At 39.6% G+C, this 24,270-nt stretch overlaps 2 protein-coding genes across 5 annotated transcripts in view; one reads left to right on the forward strand and one right to left on the reverse strand.

Moving 5' to 3' along the window:
- VMP1 (vacuole membrane protein 1) overlaps window positions 1-13,508 on the reverse strand; it is a 130,025-nt gene extending 116,517 nt beyond the window's left edge. Inside the window, exon 1 of one of the 3 annotated variants that reach the window (XM_082678437.1) lies at window positions 13,387-13,508. The gene's annotated coding sequence lies outside the window, so the exon portion shown is untranslated. Of the gene's footprint in view, window positions 1-13,382 lie in introns of all 3 variants that reach the window. The other 2 variants (XM_082678435.1, XM_082678436.1) reach the window with 2 other exon arrangements.
- A 164-nt stretch (window positions 13,509-13,672) lies between these two features.
- Window positions 13,673-24,269, forward strand: PTRH2 (peptidyl-tRNA hydrolase 2). 2 transcript variants are annotated; one of them, XM_082678438.1, is made up of 2 exons: window positions 13,673-13,775; window positions 23,721-24,269. In XM_082678438.1, exon 2 carries the CDS (start codon window positions 23,721-23,723, stop codon window positions 24,258-24,260), a length of 540 nt encoding a protein of 179 aa, XP_082534564.1. In that variant the 5' UTR covers window positions 13,673-13,775; the 3' UTR covers window positions 24,261-24,269. The 2 variants fall into 2 exon arrangements, with proteins under 2 accessions (XP_082534564.1, XP_082534565.1); XM_082678439.1 differs by having other exon boundaries at window positions 13,684-13,794.
- Window position 24,270: the final 1 nt, after the last annotated feature.

A 24,270-nucleotide genomic window follows, 5' to 3' on the forward strand; every position in this document is an offset into this window, starting at 1 on the left:
TCCACACCCTTTCCATGAATGTCTCAATTTTCCAAAATAATCATAGTCAAAACTACCCAAGTGTTCCCTTACAGACATTTGTTTTCCGTATTTCTATACTATAGAAGAGACTGCACAACTGATTTCTACAGAAGCATCCACAGAAAAATCTTAGTTTATGTTGGATAACAAAAATAAGTTATTTTTCATCAATGCAAACAGTTTGAAAAGTACCAAAAGGACAATCTGTTAAAAATTATTACAGGGTAGGGACTTCCCTGGTGGCGCAGTGGTTAAGAATCCGCCTGCCAATGCAGGGGACCCAGGGGTGATCCCTGGTCTGGGAAGATCCCACATGCCGCGGAGCAACAACTATCGAGCCTGCGCTCTAGAGCCCGTGTGCCACAACTACTGAAGCCCACAGGCCTAGAGCCCATGCTCTGCAACAAGAGAAGCCACTGCAATGAGAAGCCTGCACACTGCAACGAAGAGTAGCCCCCGCTCGCTGCAACTAGAGAAAGCCCACGCGCAGCAAGGACGACCCAACACAGCCAAAAATAAATAAATAAATTTATATTAAAAAAATTATTACAGGGTAAAAAAGCTCTAGCCAATGCAGGTAGGGTAAGAGGCAATAATCATTTTTAAGGAGAGCCACTTTTCACAGTTTAATGAGGTAGCATGAATTTTGGAAATTTGTTACTAAACGGTGTGAGTCAGATATGGGAATGAATCCAAAGTATTACTAGCCTGTTTAAAAGACTGAAATCTCCTCAAAAAGGAATCTAGCACATGACATATTTTGACATTCAATGCAGCCCTGTAGTGAGACTGTTGTAATATCAATTTGAACAGCATGCATCCAAGTTAGTTTTGTTTCTAAGAATGAAATTGTTGAAATAAACTCTATAGGTATGTGGATGGGATGAGAAGACAGAAATAGAAAAGAAGCATAACTCAAACATCAAATTATTTTCATTGTGAAGATATATCTAGATGCAAGAAATGCTTTAAAAGGCTGTAACCAGCAGATTTTAAATACAGCTGAAGCACTTAAAAGTTTGATATTAAAACATGTGGAGTTTTTTTGTTTGTTTCTGGCAGAAGTGCTCAGAAAATACTGCTAAAATCAGCTCACAAAGGTTCTTTGTAGGCTGTATATCCAGTGTGCTAAGACTATAATACTCCATTCATTTTAAACATTAGCTACCCTTGTAATGCAAAAACAATGTAAAAGTAAATTACTGTGAGTTCCCCAAAGCGACACAAAAAACATTTAAGGATGACATGAAAATGGCAATTCACTGAGTAATGAGTTAATGGAGAATTGACCAAGATGAAAATAAAAACAAAATATAGTGAAGCCACTGATTCTAATTTTCTTCATCACTGAATTCCAAAATAAAATGAACAAACTTCCTTTTAAGAAAATCATGTATGGAATCCAAAAAAAAAAAAAAGGTTCCGATGAACCAAGAGGCAGGACAGGAATAAGGACACAGATGTAGAGAACGGACTTGAGGACATGGGGAGGGGGAAGGGTAAGCTGGGATGAAGTGAGAGAGTGGCATGGACATATATACACTACCAAATGTAAAACAGATAGCTAGTGGGAAGCAGCCGCATAGCACAGGGAGATCAGCTTGGTGCTTTGTGACCACCTAGAGGGATGGGATAGGGAGGGTGGGAGGGAGGGAGACGCAAGAGGGAAGAGATGTGGGGGCGTATGTATATGTATAGCTGATTCACTTTGTTATAAAGCAGAAACTAACACACCATTGTGGAGCAATTATACTCCAATAAAGATGTTAAAAAAAAAAAAATCATATGATTCTACTTTCTTGCAAAAATATCAAGTCAGCTTTCTCAATCATACAAGGCATATAAAGATATCCAACTTGAGAATATTATATCTTTCGGTAACCTTTCTTGCTTTCAGAGTGTGTGTCCTTGGTTGGATTATTTAGTACATTGAGTCACAGACTGTTCCAAAATAGCTGTAGATTTCCCGTAAAACCATTAAGAAACTGCAATTTATGCTTGGAAACTTAATAAATAAATACTGTAAGCGAAGAGTAATATATCTTGACCAGTGAGGTTTTGATATAGTTTTCTGCTTGTGCAGGAGTATAAAGACAAAGATAATTCCAACACCATGCACAGTATCAGAGTGACTATCAGATCATCTGGCTTTGAGAGCCAGAGAGTATCTATCACATGGTAGCAACAGTTTAACAATGTGTTCTCTGAAAAGTCATTATTTGAATGAGAATATATGAAAAACATTCCTTGAATCTTTCTGAACTTTCTAAAGCTTTGGGAAATTAAAAAGTTAAAATCCCAAGTTAGGTAACAAAAGAATTCAAAATCTCCATAAATCTCCTAATAATGGGTTAGCAGGTTATAAGTGTATATTTTTCTGGCCTAAAACGTCCCTCAACTTAATTAAGTGAAGTATAAAGTATACTCAACTCATCATAGTCTAACTGTTGAAAAAGGCCACTGTTCCAGATCTAACTTTTAATTAGATAAAATTTTAAGTAAAAATCCAAATTTTAGGGCTTCCCTGGTGGTGCAGTGGTTGAGAGTCCACCCGCCGATGCAGGGGACACGGGTTCATTCCCAGGTCCGGGAAGATCCCACATGCCGTGGAGCGGCTAGGCCTGTGAGCCACGGCTGCTGGGCCTGTGCATCTGGAGCCTGTGCCCCGCAACGGGAGAGGCCACAACAGTGAGAGGCCCGCGTACCACAAAAAAAAAAATAAAAAAAAATAAATCCAAATTTTAAAAAGATACAACCTGGAAGACACTTTAGGGACTCCCTTTTTGCAAGTCTGATAGGTTTTGGGGAAGGTTTCTTCATCTCTCACTTTTCAATATGTAAAAATATCTTATGTTCCTATGCGTAAAAACATGATTTTATTTTCACAGGGAAAATGCATAACTTGTGAAATTACAACTTGAAAAATCCCATTTTTCATTTTCTCTCAATCTACTTCTTAAATGTTCATTCAGTTTTTCATAACCAGTGCAATTTTAGCAAAACATTTTCATCAAAAAGATGGGCGAGTAAGAGTAAGGTCAAGAATTAAGGTAGTGGGCTTCCCTAGTGGCGCAGTGGTTAAAAATCCGGCTGCCAATGCAGGGGGACACGGGTTCGAACCCTGGTCCAGGAAGATCCCACATGCCGCGGAGCAACTAAGCCCGTGCGCCACAACTACTGAGCCTGCACTCTAGAGCCCGCGAGCCACAACTACTGAAGCCCGAGTGCCTAGAGCCCGTGCTCTGCAACAAGAGAAGCCACCGCAGTGAGAAGCCCGTGCCCCTCAACGAAGAGTAGCCCCCGCTCACCGTAACCAGAGAAAGCCCGCATGCAACAAAGACCCACCGCAGCCAAAAATAAACAAATAAATAAATATATAAAATTTTTAAAAAAGGTTGAAAATAAAAAAAAAAAAGACAAAAGTCATTATTAGGGAAAGAGGACAATGATAAAAGGTTCAACTCACCAGGAAGATACAACAATTCTAAATTTGAATTCACCTAATAGAATATAGCATCAAAATTTGCAACACAGGGGCTTCCCTGGTGGCGCAGTGGTTGAGAGTCCGCCTGCCGATGCAGCGGACATGGGTTCGTGCCCTGGTCCAGGAAGATCCCACATGCCGCAGAGCGGCTGGGCCCGTGAGCCATGGCCGCTGAGCCTGCACATCCGGAGCCCGTTCTCCGCAACGGTAGAGGCCACAACAGTGAGAGGCCCGCGTACCGGGGGGAAAAAAAATTACAACATAAAAATAGATAAAGATACACAGATATATGAATAAATCCAATATTATATTGGGAGATTTCAAAGCAACTATTCATAACTGATATTTCAAGCAAACAAAAACAAGACATTCAATAAGATAGAAGATTTTAACAATAAAATTAAGAAATAAAATATAGGGGGGATATGTATAAAATTCAGCATCTGGCAATTAGCGAATACATATTTTTTCATAAGCCACTTATCATAATTAAGCCAAGAAATAAGTCACAACAAATTCCAAACAATGGGCATCACAGACCACATTCTCAACCCAGAAATTAGGTCAAACTTTAGCAACAAAAATGTAAGATTTGTACACAATTAGAAGTTAAGGCACACAGTTCTAAATAACTCGGGTCAAAATAAGAGAAAACTGAAAAATGCTCAGAACTACTAGAACTAATAAGTGAATTTTAGCAAGGTCACAGGTTAAAGGTCAAAATCAATACTCTATTATATACTTGGAAAACACAGAAAGTTGAATTTTTTTAAAGTTCATGTAGTCCCCAGATTGCAGTTTTATGAAAGATGCCAAAATATTCCTTGCATGGTCATTTCAACACAGGCTTTTGGCAGAAGTCTAAGGACATAATGTTAAATAGATATCTATGTCCACTTAGCAAACAACGAAAGAAATATTGAAGACAACATGTTGTAAGACTCACAAACCTCCTGAGATTTTTTTTTTTTTTTTTGCAGTACTAGGGCCTCTCACTGTTGTGGCCTCTCCTGCTGCGGAGCACAGGCTCCGGACGCGCAGGCTCAGCGGCCGTGGCTCACGGGCCCAGCCTCTCCGCGGCAGTGGGATCTTCCCAGACCGGGGCTCGAACCCGTGTTCCCTGCATCGGCAGGCAGACTCTCAACCACTGCGCCACCAGAGAAGCCCTACTGCGCCACCAGGGAAGCCCAGATCTTTTGTTTTCATTAATTCAGAAAGTATTTATTGATGTCACAATGTATATACTTGTTCTGCATGTGGCCTAGAAATAATCATGAATATCTCATCTTTAGATGATCCTTAGGTATTCATATATGATTTATATATCCATTTGGTTCTAAGGAAAAATTATGCTTACTGTCAATTCAATCTCTGAGGTATATAAATATGTGTGTGTGTGTGTGTGTATATATATATAAAATTCTGTTTTCAACTACTATTTTTATGAGATTTAGATTTTCACCTATACCAAGGGGAGGATATACAGTTAAAAAGAAAAAAATTCAATAAAAATATTTTGTGGGTCTAAAAAAAAAAGTTCATGTACTGAGAGGGACTTAGAGGTAAGTTTGACAAAATACATACAAGACCTATTCTAAAAAATTTTTTTAAAAGAAATCACAGAGGGCCTAAATAAATAGGAAAATACATATGTTCATCATTTGGAAGTCTCAATATTGTTACTATTTTAATTTCCCTCAAACTAATGTATAGCTTTAATGCAATCTCAACCAAAACTCAAGCAGGCTTTTTTTAAAAATTGAAAGTGACAAATGGATTCAAAATTATATGGAAATGCAAAGAATTTAGAATAGCTAAAACAATTTGGATAAGGAATAGAGGTGTAAGACTTGCACTAATTGATTTCAAGTCTTGCTTTACTTTAAAGCTACAGTAATCATGACAGTGTGGTTTTGGCAAAAGGATAGATACAGATCAATGGAACAGAACAGATAATACAGAAATAGACCCACATACATAGGGTCAATTACTTTTCTACAAAAGTACAAGGCAATTTAATGGTGAAAGGAATGTCTACTTCAACTGAACGTTCTTATGAAAAAAGTGAACATTGACCCTCTCTCATATGTAACACCTGATTTGAAATGGATCACAGATCTAAATGCAAGAACTAAAACCATAAAGCTTCCAGAAAAAAAAAAAACCCAAAACAACACAGGAAAAATCTTGGTGATCTTGGGGTAGACAAATATTTCTTAGGATTTAAAAAGCATGCACCATAAGAGAAAAAAATGTATAAACTGGACTTTAACAAATTTAAAACCTTTTGCTCTTTGAAACACATTGTTAAGAAAAAAAAAGGTAAGCCACAGAATGAGAGAAAATACTTGCAATACACGTATCTGACAAAGTTCTCGAACCCAGAGTATATCTATCTCTCTGTACATATGTTAGAGTAATAAATAATGAAGATGTGTTTTATAGGTATGGCGATAGACAAACTGACCAAGAAACAGAAAATGTCGTTTCTCAAAAGATTCTTGTATATTTGGAACTCTACATGACAGAGATGGCAAGATAGATCAGTGGGGATCAAACTGATTATCCATAAAAGAAAACAAAATCTGGATCCCTACTTTGAACCACACATAAAATTTAATTCCAAATGGGCTGAAGATTTAAAAGTCAAGAAGCAAAACTTTCAGAAGAAAACATAAATGCCTTTCTGCCTTGGGGTAGGAAAGGATTTCTTGAGACATACGCAAGAGCTGACCATAAAGAAAAAGACTGATAAATTGGACAACATTGAAATTAAAATTTAAATTCATCACAAGATATCTTAAGTGAGAAGACAAACCACAGAAAGATATAACCGAAAAGGACTAGTAGGCAGATAATAATTTTAAATTATTAAGAAAAAGACAAATAATCCTACAAAACTAAAACAGGCAAAAGACATGAAGAGGTATTTCACAGCAGAGGATCTACTTGACCTCACTGACATCCTAAAAATATAAACCAAGATCACAATGAGGTATCATTTGTATCCATTATCTTTTTTTTGTAAATTTTTATTGGAGTATAGTTAATTTACAGTGTTGTATATCCATTATCTTTTGCTATGTTTAACAACGTAACTCCAAAACTTAGCAACTTAAAAAATCATTTAGTATTTTTCATGATTCTGTGAATTAGGTTGGGCAGTTCTGCTCTGGGCTAGCTTGGCTCTTAAGCTAGGCAGGTCTGAGCTGAGATGCCTTGTTTTGGTCCAGCTAGTCCTCTATGCCCCAGTACGTTAGCCTGGGCTTTTCCCACATGGTGGGCTCTGGGTTCAAAAGAGCAGTAAGAGAAGACAGGACCCAATGTACAAGTGCTTTTCAAGTCTCTCCTTGTGTCACACTTGCTGATGTCCCTTTGGCCAGAGCAAGTCACAAAGCCAAGTACAGAGTCAAGGGATGGAATAAGAGACTCTAGAAGTAAAATCATATTGCAGAGGGGTATGCATACGATGATGAGAAGAATCTATAATCCACTACATCACTCTTTACATGCATTCTTTGGCAAGAATTAGGAAGGACGACAATAGCAGAGTTTGGGAAACAACTTGTAAAGCTGAATACTGGCATACCCTTGTTAGAATTCTATGCCTAGGTACATAGCCAAAAGAACCTCTTGCACATGTGAAGAGCCAATATGTACAATAATATTTTTAGCAACATTGGTCTTAATAGCAAAAGCTATAAACTACTCAAATGTCCACTGTCAGGAGAACAGATAAATAAATTAAGGTACAATGAAATATTACACAGCTGTGAAAATAAATTTTTCATTTACTCATTTAACAAATATTTACTGAGTACATACTATGTGCCAGGCACAGTGTGAGATGCTAGAGACACAGCAGTAAACAGACAAATATTCAAACATATTATCAGATAGTAGTAAGTACTACAAATGAAAAATAAAGAAATTTGGTATGTGTGCATATGTATGTGTCTGTGCACAATATTTAACAGGGTGGATAGAGAAGCTTTATCTGAGAATCTGACATTAGAAAAGGACCATGGAAAAATATGGGTAAGAGCACTGTAGGGAAAGAAAAAAAAAAAGTGCAAAGACTTTGAGGCAGGAGTCTGTCTGGCATGTTCCACTTACCAATAGTTATTAAGGTTACTGATAAATTCAAACACTTAAGTTTCTAAAACTTACAGTTTCATAGATATAGAAATACTATAGATACTCTCTGATTATTTTAAAAAATTAAAGAAAATTCCTCTGCCCCATAGAAGCAGTACTAAAAGCTCCTCTAGGGAATCCCCTGGCAGTCCAGTAGTTAGGACTCCATGTTCTCATTGCCAAGGGCCCAGGTTCGATCCCTGGGTGGGGAACTAAGATCCCACATCCGCATGCCACATGGTGCGGGGTCCCCCTCAAAAAAAAAAAAACAACTAAACATGCAATTATCATACAGCTACCAATCATACTCTGTACTATCTCTGCAACTTCCTATAATTACTTTAAAGTAAAAATTGAAAAATATGTATAAAAAATAATATCTCCTCTAAATAGATCTTAAAAACTTATAAGGAGCAGAAGAATCTTGTATATTCGCTTGATTAAACGCTTTTCAAATGTGGTGACCTGAAAGTTTCTGGAAGGAACCAGACTCAAATGATGAGTTTAGGGCTTCCCTGGTGGCGCAGTGGTTGAGAATCCGCCCGCCGATGCAGGGGACACGGGTTCGTGCCCTGGTCTGGGAAGATCCCACATGCCGTGGAGTGGCTAGGCCCGTGAGCCATGGCCATTGAGCCTGTGCATCCGGAGCCTGTGCTCCGCAACGGGAGAGGCCACAACAGTGAGAAGCCCGCGTACCGCAAAAAAAAAACAAACAATGATGAGGTTAGAAGTAGCTAGTCAGATCAACCAATTCAACCTTACTGGACTTTATTCTCTCCTCATATAGACCAGAGAGTGGCATTTGACAGACCTGACCATTTCTTAAGAGAATTCTTAATAAGCAAAGACTTCCGCATGCTCTAACATATAAAATTTTTAAAAAATGAAAAATCTTGCTCCCCTCTGTCGCTCATCTGTCTAGTACTCTCTAGGTGGAACCACTTTTATGAGTTCTGTGTACCCCATCATTCTTTCTTTAAACACTCCTTAGTCTCCTTTGCCAGCTCTCTTTTACCTGACCTGGGACCTCTCCTCTTCCCTGTTTCCCCCAAGTGACTTATCTAGCTGCACGGTTTAAAATACTAGCTTGAATTTGTATTTTTCGTCCTGACCTCTAGATTGCAACACCTAATAGCAGCACTTAGATGATTCCCAGGCACCTCAAATTCAACACGCGCTTTTTTCTCCCTCCCCAGCCCTCTTCCTGTAACAAACTTGGCCCTCCCAAAACCTTCCCTCTCCCACTACTTGGCACAACCATCCACCAAGTTACTGAATCCAGAGGCACAGCCATCCTTGACTCTTCTCAATTCCTTACACCTCACATCTAATCCAGGACCAATCCTGTTCCAGATATATGTAGTATCCACCCACTGCTCTCCACTTTTTTGCCACCACTCTGGTCCAGGCCATTTTCATCTCTCGCTTGGACTACTCAATGGACTCCTAACGTCTCTCTCCATTTCTACTCTTGTCCCCTTCAATTCATCCTTCACACATGAGCAAGAGTAAACTACTTATAAATCATACTACTCTACTTGTAACTGTAGAATGACTTCCTAATTACACTCAAAATCAAATCCAAACTCATTTTCATGGCCTGCAAAGTTCTACATAACTTGGACCATGAACGTTTCTTATCTCATCTCATGTCACTATATTCTAGGTGTACGATACTAGAGTCTTAAACAAGCATATATCCACATTAAATCTCTCTCAGACCCTTGATTGTTTCCTTCATAACATTTATGACACTGTGCTTATTCTTCCTTTTTTTTTTTTTTGTGGTACGCAGGCCTCTCACTGTTGTGGCCTCTCCTGTTGTGGAGCACAGGCTCCGGATGCGCAGGCTCAGCAGCCATGGCTCATGGGCCCAGCCGCTCCGCGGCATGTGGGATCCTCCCAGACCAGGGCACGAACCCGTGTCCCCTGCATTAGCAGGCGGACTCCCAACCACTGCGCCATCAGGGAAGCCCTTATTCTTTCATTTTTGTATTATTTTTTTCTCTCTGTCAGGCTCCTAACTAAAATATCTATTAGTTTTTGTTCCCCACTGTTTTTCCCAGAACCTGGTAAAAGGCTTAAGACACAAGATGTTTGTTCACTGATTGGATGAATGAACAGATAAATATGACAATAGATATCACTGCAAAATAATCTGCTCATGCAAAGAAAGTAAGTGCTAGAAGACATTGTTAAATATCAAACCCCCAAATTTCAATTCTCAAATTCTGTGTTGTGGCTTACACATATAATGTAAACTGTTAATAACACAAAAAGGTTGAGATAATGGCCTACAAGAATGACTCATTTGGTTAAGAATCCCGCATATGTTGTAAAACATTCACGAAATGTGAATATATACATATATATATATTTACTGAAACTTCATTAATAATGAGCAAACAATAATCAAGTAAGCAGGAACACAAAGATATGCTTTCGAAAGAGGGCTGGAAAAAGTTCTTAGTAACTGCGGCCATATGATAATGATGACACAACAATCATGGTTAACTATATGCCAGGCACTGTTCTAAATGCTTTACTTAAATCTATTCACTTAACCCTAACAATAAAGGTGTGTACTAACTTCAATATCTAGGAGGAAACTGAGATAATAAGAGGTTAAGTAACTAGACTAGCCCAAGGGTTGCACAGTAGTAGACCTGGAATTTGAACTAAGGCAATCTAAATTCATAGCCTAGGCTCTTAACACTATCTACGTAGTCCTTCCAGGAAAATCTATAAAGACCAAGGTTTTATTAATGAACCTCTAGAACAAGAGAAAACACCACGGTGACCTACTAAGAAGATTTTTTTATTTCTGGAACACTGACAAACTCTTTAAATTATAGTCAGAGACTAAACAAGTTTTGTGAAATCAATGGAAGCAAAAGGATTCTCACCAAGACAAAAAATAAACTCTTCTACAGTGGCTATTTACCTAGAATGAAATAATTATATTAAAATTACAAACAGCTTGGGAAAATTTTTTATCAGGAGCAAAGAAATTATTATAGTTTCCTCCTATCATTAGCAATGACACTCACTCAGTAGAGACATGTGTTACAAAGATCCTCTGTCTTTTCCACTTGCCAGAAAGAAGACACCTTGATACCTGATAGTAATGAAGCATGAACTCAGAATAACTATTCTGAAGAACAGAACTAACTTTTTTCTATCCTTATTCCATTCCACCACAAATTTTGCCAAGCATAGTTTTTGTTTTCCTAGAATTTACAAGACTGAAAATCAGGTAAAAAGGGAAAAAAATGTACATACACATACAGATCCCTTTAATACATAAGAAAACCATTTTCATGCAAACCAAGAAATACTGCGAAACCAAATAAAGATGCCTGGAGACAACCTTAGCAGAAAGAAAGAACACTTGGGACCTCAGTTCCAGTTCAGGCTCTGGCGCTACCTAAGCCATATGACCTCAGGCAAACCAATTACTGATTGTTTCTGGGCCCTAATTTTCTCCTCTGTTAGATGAGAAGAATCTAACTCTGTGTTCACAGAGGTTGCTTCTAATTCTAAATATTGCTTTCAATAGGTTTCAGTGAAATAATATAAGTAAGTAAGGCTTTAGTTAACTATATGTAAGTGCCCAAAAGTTCAACTTCCTCTGCACGTGGAAATTCTTAAGTAACAATACCTGATGGCCAAAAAGGATCAAATTTAAACTCCCAAATGCAAAACTAAACTCATTCTGAAGTCACCTACTTATAAACCAAGGTGACTAATACAGTGGATTACAGTTTCAAACTATTCCTGATTAGCTTTTATTGCGTTCAAAAGGAGGGCAAAGATCATCTCAGGAAAGTGTGTGACAAATTTCAGATAAATAACACACTTAATATAAAACATCAAATTTTGAAATGATGCAAAGTAACAGTATTCTGCACTGATATATTTCCTGCTTTCAGAGTAAAATGACAATATTTTCATTTACATAGTGATTTCACATTTACTATCTCCCTTCATCGCTGTAAAAATCCTATGAAGTGAGCAGTACTTTAATCAACACAATTCAGATCAGCTCAGAAAGTTAGGTAACTTGCCAACCTATGCTCAATAAGTGTTGGAGCCAAGATTCCAATCTAGGTCTTCTGATTTAAAGTTTAATGATGTTTGCAATCCTAAAAACTGGTAATTCAAGCCAAAGGCAGGAAGAAGTTGGAAAGTGAGAAAGTTTGGATAATCAGTCCCTGGATAACTGGACTGAACAAAAAGAATATAAGACCAGGTGTGGCAGTTATAAAGTAAAAAAGCAAATTTACCAGCTGTTAAAAATAGTAACATCTAATTTATATAATTCCACATTTCAAAAATTTTTTGCCTCGCTTCAAAGACAAGTGTGAAAAAAATTTCTAACTCAAAAATAAGAACAATATGTAAATAAACAACAAATTGATTAAACTAGCTCTAAAGCATTAAATTGCTAAAAGGTATTAAAACATTTACTGAAGTATTTCAGAAACTTGGTTATTCTGGACTGTGAATCAAGGAATTAAACTATATTAATCAAGTAGGATATATTCCTCAAAGGAAAAAAAAATGCTCCAGTGTTTTAAAATAATACAGGCAAATAAGTAAAATATAAAAGATTTCTACTGTAGAGTCATTTCACACGTACACAAATTGGCCACATTTGTCACATTTGTCTGGGTACCACCACCTCTTCCAAAGGTCAATAAAAAAATAATCTATAATGCATAAAATGTTGCCTAGTAAATAGCAGTTTCTTACTATCATCATTTATGCTAAGAATACACAACGAAAATCAGGGCTAATGATAATACAATTAATAGGTAGTAGCAGAACATTAAATTCTCTATCATTACAACATTAGAAATACTTGTACGAACTTCTCCAAAGGATCAGTGCAATCTGTCTACAGAATTTCTGACAAGCCCCAAAGGAGAACTGAAAGACATTAAAGTTAGGAAAAGGAGCTATGTTATCAAGACAGGTAAACAGTGCCAGAGCCTATATGAGAGTTTTGCATGAATTTGCAGGAAAACAAAAGACAACAGTGCAAAACTTACTGGAGGTCACAAATAATCTTAAGCAGCGTGACACAGGGTCACATACGGCTTACTGAAAGTTTAGAGATTAAGCTAACCTTCATGTTTTATTGCAAATACCTCCACTGTAAAGAAATTCAGGGGGTCAGGGATTTGGAAAAGGCAGAGAACGCTATTCTTCATGAAAGTAGTGGGAAATAACGTGAAGGTCCTCTGCAAGAGATCTACGGAGGGAAGGCCCCATTCCCTTGGCCACCAACGCTTTAGAAGGCACTTGCACGTCTGAATTTTGTTTAGAAATGGTTACAAAACAGAATCATGTGCTAGTGGTTGGCGGGGTGGGGGGGGCAAGAAACCAACGGACAAATGCTGAGAAACAGCTTGGTCATCAGCAAGGAAGACCTTCCTCGTTTACTCTAAGGTCCTAGACACCCAGAGAGGAAGAGGAGATGGGTACTCTACAGAAGCTCAGAACGGCTTCCAAGTTCGCCTTGATGAGAGGGAATGGTTGGGAGTCCAGTACGGGTGGCCAACTACGGGGAGGTGTCCCAAATATCTACTGCCAGACTGAGACAGTCAGCAGCGCTCTAAAGCACTGCTTGAAGTCAAAATCACGGTGCCCTAGATCTGCACCGTCTAAGTGCAGAAGAAGCCAAGCTCTGAGGATAGCCTCAGGCGTCCGTCCCCAATTCCCCGCTCTCGCTTACCTACCCGCTCTGACTCCGGCTTCTCCGGATCTCCTGATCTCGGATCCTGGAAGCGGCTCACGACTGACTCTCACACCCGCCGCAGGGCTCCGGCCAACCGGAACTAGCTTACGTCACTTCCGGTCCGTTTCCCCTCCGGGAGACCGCCTCCAGAAGAAAAACGTTCCCCCCTCCTTTCGACCCCCTCAGCTGACAGTCGCGGGATTTCAGTTCGAGTGTGGGTTAGGGACTTGTGGGCGGGGCGAGAGGAAGAATGACTGTTCTCTTCGCGGTTCTTGATCCGGAACTTGTTGTCAAGGAACCCCGGAAGGGGTAACTCGCGCGAGAGAAGAGTCTGTTACCCAGAAGTGAGGAACGCAAAGCCGCAGCTGAGTTGGAGGAGAGGTCTTCTAGGTAGGTCAGCCTCTCACAGGTAGGGGGATGTTCTTCATTTTGTCTCCAATTGGAATGTTTCTTCCTATCTAATTTTATAACCACCCCCTTACCCTTTCATCTTCTTCGTAAACTGTCTTCCGCCCAGTGGCCGCCGGAGCCACTGTTCCGGTTCGGCCAGTCGTCTTTTGGAAGAAAGGACCAAGCTGCTGGGGAGGGGAAGGACCCAGAATTTCTAGTTCCCAGGCAACGCCTCCATTGAGGCAGCATTGATGGATTCGTTCCGAATGTGAGAAAATACCGAGCAGGCCTCACACTCTGCTGAGTATTTATTGAGTACCCACAGCGTAGCAAGTTGTTGAGTCCTACGAGGAAAGAAAAGGCCTCCAAGAATATGATCGAAAAATTGCCTCCTTGTGTCACACAGACATAATGTCTAAAGGAGTATTTAATACGTTAACAATCCCAGGCACTGTACTAGACGTTGAGAATTATGCTCTACAGTGGTTATGTGTTATTGTTACAGCGGCTCTGGAAAGTAAATAATTAAGACTGACTGGGGGGTGGTAAAGACTTAAGAGACAGGTTTGGTTTGAACTACACCTTCATGGGTGAAGAGGATTTTTTGTGTGTTTAATTGGAGAAAATTATTTCAGGGAGAGATTGCTGCTTGAAAATACCTAGTCATTTGGTGTGGCTGAATAGTACACTGTGTAGCAGGAGAGGAGGATAAAGTAGGTTGAAACCAAATTGCGTAGTTCTTTGAATTCCTGCAAAGGGATTTATGTTTTATTGTTACCCCACCAAACTTGGGTCCACTCACCCAACGGGTAGCAAACGGGTACCCAAAGGGTACTAACACCGGGTTGTGGTGAAAGAAAGCACAGTCTTTATTGCAGGGCCCCAAGCAAGGGAGTGGGAGACAAGCTTCAAATCCACTCCAACTTGGTGTTTGAGTTAGGGTTTTTTTTAAAGGGGAAGAACAAAGAGGCTGGAATTAATCATCTTGTAACATTTCTGTGACTTTCCTTAATTGTAGTTTCAGGAGTCAGGATGTCTCTGGTTTATGATTCTCTGGCCAGGTGGTCTATGGCTCGAGGTCTGTTAGCTCATCTTGCCCTGGAGAAACAACCTGAGTGGTAGATGATATCTACAACAGCAGTTTTAGTGTATTGACAGTGTTATTGACAACAATTTTAGTCATCAACTCTGGTTGGTTAGTATTCAGTTAGTGCAGGGTTGAGGTCACCGCGGACAAGAAAAGGGATAAAGTTTTGGTTAGAGAGATTAATCATAAACTCGGTAAGGGACTCAGTTTTAGGGGGACTTGGTTTCCTTATTCCTTAGGCTTTTATCCAGTGATTTTCGAGCAGAGAAATTACAGGATCAGATTTGTGCTTTAGAAGTACAATTAATTATAATGGCAGATGGACTAGGATGAACTAGGGCACAAGTGAACCAAATATGGAAAGATTACAGGAAGTTTGAGAGGGAAGGGAAGATACTGAGTTCAGTGTAGGACACAGTTTAGACCACTTCATAGACATCTAAGTGGTAAAATCTAGCAGAAGTTGGAAGTTCAAGTGTGGTGCCCAGGGAGACGCTCTAGGAATCCTCAGCATTTGTTAATTCAGGAATGAGTGAGATTCTTCATTTCACAAACTATTTATTGTCTATCTCCTCCTACTAGATTGTTCAGTGCTCTTCTCCAGGGTCCAGAACTGTGCACAATAGGCCCTCAGTAAATATTGCTTGATTAATTGATTGAATGGAAAGAGAGTATATAAACCAGCACTGTCCAATAGAACTTTCTGCAGTCATGGAAATGTTCCATATCTCGCTAACTCATAGAGTGGCAGCTAGCCACTTTTAAGCTGTTGAGCTATTGAGCACTTGAAATATTGTTAAATGTAACTGAAGAACTGAATTTTCATTTAGTTTTAATTTAAGTTTAAATGACTACGTTTGGCTAATGGTTGCTGTATAGGACAACGTAGGTACAGACTGAAAAGAGGCCCAAATGTGTAAGCTTGGATAATACATACAGCAGGAGACAACAGAGGACATACAACCAGAAAAAGAGACTGGAAAAAAGGTGTCAGAAAGATAGGATGATACTAGGGTGAACGTTGGGTTAAAGAATTCAAGGGAAGAAAGCTTAAAGAAAAGTTGTCAGTGAGTGGTGCAGAAAACTCAAGATGAGGCCTAAAAAGAGGCAGCTGCGTTTGGCAATTAACTGGTGTCTGATTCCTTAGCAGTTTCAGGTGAGTGGGGAAGGGAGACAGGTAACTGAAGAAGTTTAGAGATGAAGGGAAGAGGAAAAGTGAGGCAGTGGTTTAAGGGTCAAAGAGGAAGGATTTTTAGGTTGGAAAAGGCCAAGGAGCGGTAGCCAGTGGAACAGGATAAATGGGGGTAGTAGCATGCCTCAGAAGGTAATGGAATCATGAGCATTGGTGAAAGAGGTTTAATCTGGCTGAGAAATTAGAAGGCACCAAGAGGAGGGTTTTATAGGACATGTTCTTTTGGCAGTGCCGTCATTGCCCGGGATTGTCTATGAGACTAAGATAGTTATTTTTACCTTAGTCTCAAGCACTGGGTTTATTGATACATGTTTATAATAGATATGCAGAAAAGGGGACAGGCTGAAACACTTTTTACAGGAGTTAGATGTTGATCTGATCAGGCTGATAGGAGATTAGAACATCGTAAAGAATAGAGATGCTAGTATTAATTTCAACATTTTAGAATTAGAGACCTCATAAGATATGGGACAGAAGTGATAAACAAGCTTGGTTATTTCTGGAACTTTTTCTGCTTTCTGTTTATGATGACTCTTACTGGTATATCTGTTTTTAAATAAAGCTGAGAAAATGCGAAACTTTCCATCATGACCTTTTAGACGAGTATGTTCAACACATACTCATGTGTAGTTCCTTTCTCCAGATAGTACCTGAGTCTGGTATGTGGGATATTTGGTTATTTTGCAACCTAGAAATTGGTGCAGAGAATCCTTCTAATTCTTGACATAGAAGTTTGTGTGTGTGTGTGTGTGTGTGTGTGTATTTATATATATATATATAATTGAATATTTGTTCTATTTGTAGTCTGGTTGTTAGATTATCAGAGAGAAGTCCTGCTGATATGTAAGCATCATGTAGTAACTAAATGATAGATGCATTATGAGATGATGTGGGTTCTAGTAAGAATTAAATTTTATTTTCTTTTTTTGTGGCTGCAAAGGCGTCTAGAGCCTTAAAGTACCATGTCAGTACAGCCCTGTCACCATTTTAGGCACACCAGTGAAAGAGGACTGAAACTAGGTGCTGATGACTTAACCATTTATGATGGTCATTCCTTGTCATTCTCCTTTTATCCCTAAATGCTTGTTTCCTCAAGGTTCTGTTTAGCCATTTCTTCCCTCGATATACTTGACCCAGTGGCCTTACCCACTTTCATCACTTCAGTAATCTCAGTTATATATTAATTTCTTTTAAATATGTATTTCTAGCCTAAGCTTATCTTCTGACCTCTTAAATGATATATCTTTTTTTTTTTTTCCTGGACATCTCAACCAGGATGTCTTTTGGTCAAACCAGACGTAATATATCTAAAACTGATTTTAGTATCTTTTACTTTCAAACCTTCTCTTTCACCAGAATCCCTTCATCAGTAAATAGTATACTTGCAATCTCCATTTGTTCAAATCTAGGTGTCATTCTAAACTTCTCCCTTTCTTTTATCATCAGACTTCCAGTGAGTCACCAAATCATACAGGTGTGCCTCAGCCACTTCTTTCCTTTCCCATTGTCACTACTCTTCTCTGAGTGACTGTCATCTCATCTAGACTACTGGGAAAGGCAACACAGTAGTGTTAAGGACACAGGCTCTGGAGTCAGGCTACCATTTACTAGCTTTGTGAACTTGGGTGAGCTACTTATATTCTCTGTACCCCAATTTTCACATCTGAAAAAATGGGGATAATCTGTATTTACCTTAAAGGACTGTTGGGAACATTGAAGGAGACAATTCATGTAGAGTGTCAATACCTAATGTACACCTAATATAAAACCTAATTTAGCAATTATTAACTGTTACTATGATTACATTATAGCAGCCTCCTGATCAATCCCCTGTATCTGTTCTTACCAGCTTCTAATTCATTCTTTATACTGAAGTCCCAGGTGATCTCTTAGAAAACGAAAATCATTTCCCTGCAGCAGCTTCTCATTGTCCTTAAGGTAAATTCCAAACCATCTAACATGGCTTACAAGGCCTTCTGTGATCTGCCCTTCTTTCTCACTTTGTTCTCTGCAGCTCTTTCTCTCCACCTTCCAGCAGTCTGGACTGCTTTCAGGTCATTTGACATATTGTATTTCTCTCCTCTGGCCTGCCCACTTGGTGTTCTTTCTGCCTGAAATGATCTTCCATCCTTCTATCTTCTTACTGATCCTTTGTTGCATTTTAAATATTTCTTTGACGAGGCCTTCCCTGACCTCCTACACTGAGCTAAAGCACTTTATGTACTCCCCAACACCTTTTTTTAAAAAAATATTTATGTATGTATTTATTTATTTATGGCTGTGTCAGGTCTTAGTTGCGGCACGTGGGATCTTTCATTGCAGTGCGCAGGTTCTTCGTTGCGGCATACGGGCTCCTCTGTAGTTGTTATGCACGGGATCTCTAGTTGTGGCACGAGGGCTCAGTAGTTGCGGCTCACAGGCTCTCTAGTTATAGTATGTGGGCTCCAGAGCACGTAAGGTCTGTAGTTGTGGCACGTGGGCTCAGTAGTTGCAGCACGCAGGCTTAGTTGCCCCGCAGCATGTGGGATCTTAGTTCCCCAACCAAGTATCGAACCTGTGTCCCCTGCATTAGAAGGCAGACTCTTTTTTTTGTTTGTTTTTTTGTTTTTTGGCTGCGTTGGGTCTTCGTTGCTGCACGCCAGCTTTCTCTAGTTGTGGTGAGCAGGGGCTCCTCTCCGTTGCAGTGCGCAGGCTTCTCATTGTGGTGGCTTCTCTTGTTGTGGAGCACGGGCTCTAGGTGCATGGGCTTCAGTGGTTGTGGTGCGTGGGCTCAGGAGTTGTGGCTCAAGGGCTCTAGAGCACAGGCTCAGTAGTTGTGGCACACGGGTGTAGTTGCTCCTTGGCATGTAGGATCTTCCCAGACCAGGGATCGAACCCATGTCCCCTGCATTGGCAGGCAGATTCTTAACCACTGCACCACCAGGGAAGTCCTGGAAGGCAGATTCTTAACCACTGGACCACCAAGGAAGTTCTCCCTAATGCCTTTTCATAACATTTACCAGCCATGTAATTATTTGTCTTCTCCTCCACTCATCTCTGAACAACTGGCAGTGGCCTGTATTGTTCACCGTATTCCTAGTCTCACAAGGTATGTGTCTGGTACATAGGAAGTCAGCAAACATTTGGGTTTTTTTTAACTTCTCTTTGCCTCAGTTTCCTCATTTTCAATATATAGAATTAATGCTAACTTCTTACAGTTATGTGGATCAAATGACACAATACTTTCAAAGTACCACTGAAGCTTTGAGCTATGACAACATGAAGTTTTCTTAAAATAAAATGAAAGAAATTCAAAATTAGGACTGAGTCATCTCTAAACCACTACCAGAACATAAGCTCCATGAGAGAAGGGACTTTTTCTCCTTTGTGTGCTCCTGTATTCCCCCAGATCCTAGAGCAGAACCAGTTAATATTTGTGGGAGGAAAGAGGCAATATATCATAAAAATAAAAGAATTAAGAAAGCAGATGAGCTTAATGACACACTTCTGACTATAATTCAGATAACCTATTTCTGTAGCTACACTCGGGACTTTCCATCACGTTATAATGTTCCATTTCCAAACTCAAAACCCCAGACATCTCTCTCTAACCACAGCCATCTGCCTTTCCAGCTTACTTCCATCATACCTTTTCTTAATAGCATGTGCATATCCTCTGTCACCTTCCTGTCCTTAAATCATTTTATAAGAATGTGGATTTCATGGCTTATCATTTCAAACATTCTTGCCTTCACCCTAAATTCCCTTATGCCCCTTATCTTGGTGCTTACTCTTAGTAGAATTCAAACTTGGATAAATCCAACTATCTGTCGTAGATGGGGAGGATGAAGGAAGAATATAGGTACAGCAGATTTAGTTTATATGTTTGGAGGCAGAGGTTATGTGGTTTTAGTCTTCTGGCTTCTATTTTCTCTGTGAAGTATGAAGTCATCTCTTCTATATTTTTACCTATACTCAGGCTGCTAAGTACTGCTGGAGAAGATCATAACTGGTAGGTATGGTACCGTTATAAAATCATTACTAATCCTAACCATGTTTTCAATGTTCCTCTGCAATCCTGCTGTGTTTTGCTGTAACTTTTATTTCAGTCTTCCTCTTCTCAACTTTGACTTTTGTACAAAATAACTCCAAGAAACAATTTCCTGCTTCCAAATCCACAGCCCTACCTGCATCTAAACCTGTCACATTGGGAAAGATGTCCCTTCTTTCCAAGACCAAATCTCTTCACAGGGACTTAGGTGCCTCCCACCTACTGCTTTGTATTATTAATTATTCTTTCCCTATCTTGAGCATCTACCTACCTTTTCTCTGGGTCCATCCATTAACATATAAATATGTTCAACATTTGTATATACTCATCTTTCCATCCTAAGAGGGAAAAAAAAAAACCTTTCCTTTTTCTTCACAGCCCCTTGTATCTGTTGCTTTTTCTTTCTGCTTTGCTTTCACTTTGTTTCTCTTTCTTGACCCCGCCTCAAACTACCTTCTGCCCCACAACTACCCCACATTAGTTTTTTCCCAAAACTAATGGACTGTCTCAGAGTGCTCTCAGCTTCTGGAAATACGTTCCTCACCACATTGTCCTGGTATTCCTGCCTCTGTATCTGTAAAAGTTGGCCATTTAAGAAGGCAGCTCCAGGGACTTCCCTGGTGGTGCAGTGGTTAAGAATCCGCCTGCCAATGCAGGGGACACGGGTTTGAGTCCTGGTCGGGGAAGATCCCACACGCTGCGGAGCACCTAAGCCCGTGCACCACAGCTGAGCCTGCGCTCTAGAGCCCACGAGCCACAACTACTGAGCCCGTGTGCTACAACTGCTGAAGCCCACGCACATAGAGCCCATGCTCCACAACATAGAGGAGCCACCGCAATGAGAAGCCTATGCACCACAGTGAAGAGTAGCCCCCTGCTTGCGCAACTAGAGGAAGCCCGTGCGCAGCAACAAAGACCCAACCCAGCCAAAAATAAATAAATTTTAAAAAAGAAAGAAAGAAAGAAAATAACAAGTGTTAGTGAGGATATGGAGAAATTGAACCATTTAAAAAAAAAAAAAGGTAGCTCCAGACAGGATCCAACTAGAGAAGGAGATGCATGAACTACTATAAAATGCAGAGATTTTTTGGTAGGTGTTCAGAAAGCAACTGAATAGTAAAGGATTCTGATGGACTCCAAGGAAGTGGAGATACAGGTTTTATAACATTAAGTAGCAATTTCAGGGAAATTAGTTTTGTTCTGGGGAGGGCAGGGTTTGAATTTGACATTGCAAATGTGGGGACATTGGGTTGTTTCACTTTTTTATTAACTGTACGTTTGACTTAGAAAAGCAAGATACATAGTATAGCAGTGTAATGTGTTAAATTATATTTTTATAGTTTGGAGACAAAAGAATTTATAGTCATTTTCTTTTCCTTCAGATATTAAGTGTACTCCATCATTCTCTAACAATTACTGAAGGTCTGTTAGCCCAATTTATCTCATAATCCTCCCAATCCTTCTTTGAGAGCTGGAGACAGCCATAACTTATATGAAGATCTGTTTGCAAAGGTATTGGTTTTTTTGTTTCTGAATTAGAGACTTCAGTCATAAGGCACTAGAGAAGCGCTCTCAACCCTACCAGGCCCAACACACAGTTTTTAAAAAAATAAAGTCACTTGCAACGAATGTAAAATGATATAGCCATTTTAGATAATAGTTTGGCAGGTCCTCAAAGTTACAGAGTTGCTGTATGACCCAGCAGTGAGACTTCTAGGTATAAGCCCAAGACAAGTGAAAACAAATGTCCACACAAAAACTTGTATTTATAGCAGCATTATTAATAGTAGCCAAAAGGTAGAAACAACCCAGATGTCCATCAACTGATGAACAGATAAATAATATGTGGTATACCCATACAATGGAATATTATTCATCAGTAAAAAAAGGAATGAAGGGGCTTCCTTGGTGGCGCAGTGGTTGAGAATCTGCCTGCCAATGCAGGGGACACGGGTTCGAGCCCTGGTCTGGGAGGATCCCACATGCTGCAGAGCAACTGGGCCCGTGAGCCACAACTACTGAGGCTGCGCGTCTGGAGCCTGTGCTCCGCAACGAGAGGCTGCGACAGTGAGAGGCCCGCACACCGCGATGAAGAGTGGCCCCCACTTGCCGCAACTAGAGGAAGCCCTCGCGCAGAAACGAAGACCCAACACAGCCAAAAACAAATAAATAAATTTTTTAAAAAAAAGGAATGAAGTATTGATACATGCTACAGTGTGGATGAACCTTGAAAATATCATGCTGGATGATAGAAGCCTGAAACAAAAGGCCACATATTGTATGGTTTGATTTATATGAATGTCCAGAATAGGCAAATCCATAAAGACAAAGTAGATTAGTGGTTACCAGAGACTGGGTGAGGGAGAAATGGGAAGGGACTACTAATGGGTGTAGGGGTTTCTTTTTGGGGCAGTGAAAATGTTGTGGAATTAGATAGTGGTGATGGTTGTACAACATTGTAGATATATTAAAAAACACTGAATTGTATGCTAAAAAGGTGAATTTTGTAGTATGTGAATTACATCTCAAAAAGTTTGATTCCCTATATTCTCATTTTAAAATATTTGATAACATTGCATACTTTGCCTACCATATAATTTCAAAAACATTAATATGTTCTAATTTTAACAAAAAAGAGAATAAAAAAGAACTTTATGGTAAAATATGTATTTCCAGGACTGCCATCTATGCCACACAGATTATGCACTGTACAATTCCAAGGGCACCACTTGTAAGTTCTACAAACATGATGGCCCCATGTATTTCAATGTATAAATGCTTAGATACTATTTATTCCACTAGAAGAAACTGATGACTGTTTGTGCCTATACACTGAAGCGTCATGAATCCAACAGTCTCAAATGTAGACTGATATAAGTGCTTTATTGATGATTCAAATACCATGAACAGCTTTGCTGGGGTAACAGGAATTTCTAACATAATAAGGATAAAGGATTATCTTCCTTTGATTTATATGATAGTTATACTACTGGTAAATTGAGTGTTAAAACTATGCAAAAAATACTTTGTGTTCGTATGCAAAATGAAATTGGGTTCTACTCTCAGACATTAATAGTTTTTCATCTACAGTAATGTCCAGTGGGACAAATCTTCACGTGTAAGGCTTTTAGCATTCCATGCCAAGGTCTAGTAAATGTCAGCAGCGCACCTCACTCCAGGCCCGTTGTTGTGACAACCAGGAACTTCTCTGAGGGGTTGGTACCATCCCCATTAAGAATTAGTGCAGTACGAAGACACAAGTAAATAAGCACTCACTATATTCCAGAAAGAGTGAGTTAATCTTGGTTTCTCTAGATCCTTTAGGCATCTTGGTAAAACAGAACATTTCCTTTCTCCACAAGACTTAGCAAAAATTGAGGAACGGAGCTTTGTTGTATCCAAGAAAGAGATGTACTCCTCACATTGAGATTCAAAATGACCTAAACTGCTTCACCTGTATTGAACCTTTTCTAGTACGCAGGGGAGAAAAAATAGTACATGCCTAAGATCCAAAACATATTTTGCCTTTTTTCTGGATGAATTAAAATATTGCTGCTTATATACTGTCAGGATGTTTTATCTGATAAGCCTGTAACTTTCCACTGCTAGATAGTGACAACTTTCTTTTCCTTTCAGATGCTCTCCAAACCCTTGGTTATGGAATATTTGACTAATCCTGGTGCACTCAGCATGGCTGCCGGCATTGCTTGTGGCATGTGCCTGGGCTGGAGACTCCGAGAACGCTTTAGAATGATCCCCAAGAGCTCAGTGAGCGAGACAGACACTGACACCAGAACAGAAGCAAGCATCTTAGGAGAGGGTGGGGAGTACAAAATGATCCTTGTGGTTCGAAGTGACTTAAAGATGGGAAAAGGGAAAGTGGCTGCCCAGTGCTCTCATGCTGCTGTTTCTGCCTACAAGCAAATTCGAAGGAGAAACCCTGAATTACTCAAACAATGGGAAAACTGTGGCCAGCCCAAAGTGGTGGTCAGAGCTCCTGATGAAAAAACTCTAGTTGAATTATTGACCCATGCAGAAATTCTGGGACTGACTGTAAGTTTAATCGAAGATGCAGGACGTACTCAGATTGCACCAGGCTCTCGAACTGTTCTAGGAATTGGGCCAGGACCAGTAGACCTAATTGATAAGGTCACTGGCCACCTAAAACTTTACTAGGTGGAATATT

Source organism: Grampus griseus (genome assembly GCF_964374135.1).
Source record: "Grampus griseus genome assembly, chromosome: 20".
Classification (NCBI taxonomy): Eukaryota; Metazoa; Chordata; class Mammalia; order Artiodactyla; family Delphinidae; genus Grampus; species Grampus griseus.